Consider the following 6,000-nt stretch of genomic DNA (forward strand, 5'->3'; position numbering starts at 1 on the left):
TCTGAGAGAGATATCAATACATACATTAATGTCCCTGAATACATACAGAGAGCCAAACAGAAAGCCATTAAGTTTTGCAATTCTACCCACCACCAACCATAGCTGAAAAGAAAAATCTGTAGTATAAATGTATGTGGGCTACATGATCGAAGTATTTTGATCATCATTAACCAACCAACTAGTATACACACACATTCAGGAATGACAGCATGGGAGACTTCATTTAAATAATTAATTTAAATTAATAATTCTCAAGGTGATTTAAATCAATCAATTTCAAGTAGCATTACTTGTTTGTACTACTGGCTATATCCCTCAACATCCTGGAAATACTCCATGTCAGGAACACAGGACTGCATACTCAGTGTAATCCTAAACTTGTTTCGTCAGAAGTAAACTTCACTGAGCTCAATGGGGCTCATTCACAGATAGCTATAGAATTTGCAACCCTTATAATAGGAAATGAGATCTAGTTTAGAAAACAGCAAAGTAAGTGACCCAGATCATATACTGTACTATAAATGCACTCATAGTGCTCTAGACATGCCTGTCATTTTTGTTAGTTGCTGTATTTTAAGGGGAGTTTTTCACATCATAACTACTTGGCAGAAAGCTGAAACATGTTATTATACGTGTAGGTTGAGACTATGACTAATAGAAGCATTAAGAACTTACATTCATCTATAGCACAGCTGGTCATGTATAAAAACACACACTTATCCAAATCCCAAGTGTTCTACTTCCTGACATGTCATAATTATTTGGTTTAGTACTTTACATTCTGCTATTAGTCATAATGAATCTCATTAGCTTAGTTTCCCTATTGACCCAATGACAAATTGTGTTTGTATGGAATGCTAGTAAAAAGTGGAGTATGCTCTACATACAATTATATCTGTGAGTATGCACAGACGTTTTGGGATCTCCCAAAACAGGGAAGTCTATGTCCAAACTTGTGACAAGCACAAAATGACATTAAACTCCCCTAGACATACATAATTCTTCATAACAGACTATTCCACAACAGAGCACCTGACCTGCCAGCTGTACTTCTAGGTCCAGAGAGACAGAAGAGCAAAAAGCATGAATAGGTTGGAAAGCTTAAAGCTGCCTGACATTCACACAGCTTGATGAACAGGGCTGAAAGTATATAAACAAATGAATATAAGAATATGGACCAAATTTTAAATGATGGGTTGAATCAATCTCATTTATCTACTCTATGCATCTAAATACATGGGGGAGGGGCACAGGAAGAGCTGGAGCTCCTAGCAAATCCTAGATGGAGCACACTAGATCATAGAATCATGCAGTTGGAAGGGACCCTGAGGATCCAAACCCCTGTAATGAAGGACTATGCAGCTGTGGGGCCGAACCTGCAACCTTGGCATTATCAGCACCACACTCTAACCAACTGAGCTATTTGGGTTTTTAACAATGTGAAGAGAAAAGAGGAAAGAGCAAGACAGCTGAAAACCCTTATTCTAAGGATATTGTTCAGAAGTACTATAACACTTTACATTACTTTATCATGACCTTGGACAATACACCAAAACTACAGTGGCACCTCAGGTTACATAGGCTTCAGGTTACAGACGCTTCAGGTTACAGACTCCGCTAACCCAGAAATAGTACCTCGGGTTAAGAACTTTGCTTCAGGATGAGAACAGAAATTGCACGGCGGCGGCACGGCGGCAGTGGGAGGCCCCATTAGCTAAAGTGGTGCTTCAGGTTAAGAACAGTTTCAGGTTAAGAACAGACCTCCAGAACGAATTAAGTACTTAACCTGAGGTACCACTGTATTCTGATGAGGAGCAAAATCAGTCCTGCTTCACAGCTGGATCCACTGAGTGGATTGCAGAAGCACAATTCCTTTACCTCTCAGTTCATCCTTCCTTCCTTCATGATGACCGACCTCACAAAGCTAAAGCAAGAACAAAACAAAACAAAACAAAACACAGTGCCACTACACTGCGGTAGCTCAGCAGCTAAGGAAAAGTGAAACAGACAGGCCTGAATTCGAATCTCACCTCGGCTTATCTAAGGGCCCTAAAAAAACAACCAGCTTCAGACCCCACCCCATTTGCAACACGGAGAAAAAAGGCCTATCTTACAGGGCTGCTGCAAAAGCTTGCAGAGACGGCATAGCAGCTTATATATATATATATATATATATATATATATATATATACACACACACACACACACACACACACACAAAGAATTGCTGCAACCCTAAGCGGGATGTGTACTTTCAGCAGGCTTTGAAGGCGGAAGGGTTGCAACGAAACTGGACTGCAGAAATCCCCCGCGGAAGGTCAGAGGTGCCTCGACAGGAAGGTGCCCGTTGGGCCCTGCAGAAGCAGCTCCTCGTTTCCTCTTCTCGCCGCCCTCCATCCCTCTTCGCCCACCTCGCCCCCACGTCTCCCTGCTTCCTCCCTTCCTTACACAGTGACATGGCCGGAGCCGCGCACCACCACCGGGTCCGGCGAGTGCTTGAGCAGCTGCTCCTCCAAGGCCCGCTCCTCGTCCTCCTCTTCTTCGTAGATCTCGTCGAAGTCCGCCATGGCCGGGCCAGGCCGGGCCGCGAGGAAGAGGAAGAAGAAGCAGAAGAAGAAGAGGCCGGGAATGAGAGAAGGAGAGAGAGAGCCAAGAGCAGCAGCAGCCGCCGCCGCTTCTTGGGCCGCCGCCGCCTCCTCCGAAGCTCCGAACGAAGCGGCCACCGAAGCTTTTCCCTCTCAGGGCCGCCGGGAGGAAGCGCCCGTCATGGTCCCGGGGAGGGGGAAGAGAGAGACGGACAGGAACAACAACAATAACAACATCCGCTCTCCGGCGCCGCGGCAGCCACTGACTGGGAAGCCGAGGGCGCCAAGCCCCGCCCCTTTCCTCGCCGCGCGGCGCTCTCGCAGGAGCACGCGCGCACGCGCGAGAGCGAGGTAGCGAGGTAGCGAGCGCACGCCGGCCTGTGACGGCGAGGCCGCCGCGGAGGCCCCCGAAGCGCACGCGCCGCGCTCGCGCTGCTGTTTGAATAGAGGTGTGGCCAACGGCGGCCGCGCGGCTGGTAGCTGCTGGCTTGGAAGGAGGAAGTCGGCCTCCCGGGTGCCATCTTGGGAGGGGAAGAGGCATCGCCTGAAGCCGGATCAGTCGGCTTGTTTAGCGTGGTCGGCCTCGGCTACGAAGCCTTGGGTGCTAGGGGGAAAGGGGGCCCAGGGGACTCATTGGAACTTCTCATTGGTCAACAAATGAGACATATGCCTGAGCTGAGTGGCAAGTTCAAGTCTTAGCCTTGCAGCTGGAAGACCATGTGGTGGGTCTCTAGGGTAGCCACTTTTGTTCTGGGGAAATAAGAGGTTGTTGGGGGGGGCGATTCCCCCCTCCCCAATCTCTTGCTGAAGTGACTTCAAAGCAATCAGTGACAATCTATTGCAGTCTAACAGGACAGCCCCTCTGGAATTTGTCACACGTGCACACATAAATTTGTAGATCTCTCTCTGCTTGGTCACCCAGAGCTTAAATACGTGACCTTCCACGTGACCTATCAAACACATGCACTTGGAGAGGATCCCTAACTTGGCATACAGAGAAAGAAAGAGAGAAAAAAGCTCAACAACTTTGGCTAACCCTCCCCCCCCCCCAGAAGAAAGCTCAACAACTCTAGAAATAATGATTTCTTAATTTTGAGTTCCAAAAAATAGGGGTTGTCTTATACATGGGCACATCTTATATAGAGAAAAATACCTCAGTTTAAGATCAGGCATGTTAAGGGTAGTATGGCTGTAGATGTAGTTGCTGTCAATAAGATTTACTTCCGAGTAGCTAGCTAGTTTAGGTTTGCAACCTTACACTGTAATCCCAGTTCCCTAACCAGGTTTGTCCAGAAGCAAGTAACATTGAACTGGATGGGACTAAATGTCAAACAGCATTTAAGGCTGCTGTCTAAACCACACTTGGTGGAGAGAAAACCACATTTGACACTGGGGCTTGCGTCTCAGCAAACGTGCATAGAATCAGGTTGCACAGCTACAATTCTATGCACACTCATTGGAGAGCAAGTCACAACAGCATACTACAGAGTAAAAATAGGTAGGTGCTTACTTCCTGGGAGTAAGACCAGCTGAATGCAGTAGAACTTACTTTTGAGTGAACATATATGGAAGCAGAGTGAAAACATAAAGTGGTGTTTTCACTCCCAATCAACACTCCTTGTGTTGTTTTATATGATAGTGCAGTCCAAAAACATTTAAACAAACAAAAAGTCTCCTTTTTATTTCAGTGGTTTGGATTTCATGATCAGTTTTTCCTCTATGGGCTTTAGTTTGCAAATATCATATGATTAATACCAGTAGGAAATACATTATTTACAATGAATTGGGGAGGGACAGAGCAAGAAAGCAAGGGATAAATAGCCCCTTCTCCAAACCATAATTATAAAAGCATTATAAAGAATCAGGCCTTCTAGCTTAATGACTGCTAAAACCATGGATGGGTGCAGCTGGATGCTACTCCTGAAGGACCACATGATACAACTCATTATTGAGGGTAGAATCCCTTAATCCAGAAAGAATTTGTAACATGCCGGACTTAAGGAACTTCTTGTGTTCCGCATTCTGCTCTGCCAAGAAAAACTCTTGGATGCTTTTGAGCATTTCATAGACTTTTCTCTTTCTCTCAATCCTTCATTAAAACAAGGAATGTGTGTGGTCATTTGTTTTATACTTTCCTCCTAATATAAGACAACTGTAATCTTACCTTCTTTGTTTGTGATCATCACTCCTTAAATATTAGGCATTTACAGTTGGTTAAATAGAGAACACCTGTATAGGGTGCCTGTCTAAAATTCCATCTCTAACACTGAGGGAAGTCTATGGCTGGGGGGGAAGGATGTATGCTTATTTTCTTACGTGACTTATGTTAATGGATTATGCTGATTAAATTGTAAAATTCAATTTTACAATTTTAAAAATTTACAATCTTTTAAAAATTAAAAATAAAATTCCATCTCTAACACTAACTGATAAATCTTCAGGAGGGGAATTGTATCACCTTTAAGACCCCAATATACAGAGCAGCATTTCCTTGTATAAATAGTATCCCTTTAATAAACCAACAATCTTATTTAAATTCTTCCTGGTGTCCATCTCACACCATAGCCAACTGTACTAGCTATGAGGTGGTTTTGAAAGGATTCTGAGTAAACTGGTGGCAGCGGAAAATTAAAGAAGCACAGATACCTACACTTGTGTTTATACAAGTGAGGCTGAGGGAACTGGTTTCCCTGACAGTGAGGTTTGCCTGAAATGATTATAATTATAATTCATTTACTACATATTATGTTAAGTGCATGCTTTGATGTGCCTGCTTACAGCTGGCCACTGTTGTTGTTTATTAAACAAAAGCAGCTGCAGGAGCCCACACACACTCCCCCAAATGTAGATCAAGACTGGGGAGGAATGTGTGCGTTCCCGTTCCCTTTCCCTTCTCTGCACTGATTTTCTACCTCACCTGCAAGGCCAGCCCTACCATTAGGGAGAGCAGGTGTGGAGAACCTTTGGCCTTCCAGATGTTGCTGAACTACAACTCATCTGATCAACACTAGCAAGCATGCTAGTCAGGGGGTGATGGGAGTTTTATCTTGCAACGTTTGGATGGTCAAAGTTGAGGTAAACAGGCAGCTACTTCAGGTGGTAAATGACTGGGGGTAAGGAGAGGCAGCAAGGTGCTTTTTTCAGGGGGTACACAGGGGTACACAGTACCAGCACACCTTTTTTGTTAAAAACTGAGACACTTACTGTAACAACTTCATGGTAAATACCGGCACCTATTTTTCTACCAGCACTGGTATTGGACGATAACATTGTGTATAGTATACAACCTTCCCTTTCCTTGCCAAACTAGACTGCTGCCCCAAGTGCATTGGAGAAAGCTGTGCCATCAGCAGCATGGTTGGATTCTATGCATGGAATAGGACTGTGGGGGCATCTTTCTTTCACCTCAGCAGCT

The 6,000-nt window shown here is 44.8% G+C and overlaps 1 protein-coding gene across 1 annotated transcript in view; it reads right to left on the bottom strand.

Moving 5' to 3' along the window:
* The window catches only part of CHIC2 (cysteine rich hydrophobic domain 2), a 28,068-nt gene extending 25,194 nt beyond the window's left edge, over window positions 1–2,874 (bottom strand). The window contains exon 1 of the mRNA XM_082238321.1: window positions 2,449–2,874. Within this exon, the coding sequence (XP_082094447.1) occupies window positions 2,449–2,567 (119 nt within the window). The 5' untranslated portion in view covers window positions 2,568–2,874. The remainder of the gene's footprint in view (window positions 1–2,448) is intronic.
* Between the last annotated feature and the right edge of the window lie 3,126 nt (window positions 2,875–6,000).

This window comes from Podarcis vaucheri, assembly GCF_965113315.1.
Source record: "Podarcis vaucheri genome assembly, chromosome: 9".
Lineage (NCBI taxonomy): Eukaryota > Metazoa > Chordata > Lepidosauria > Squamata > Lacertidae > Podarcis > Podarcis vaucheri.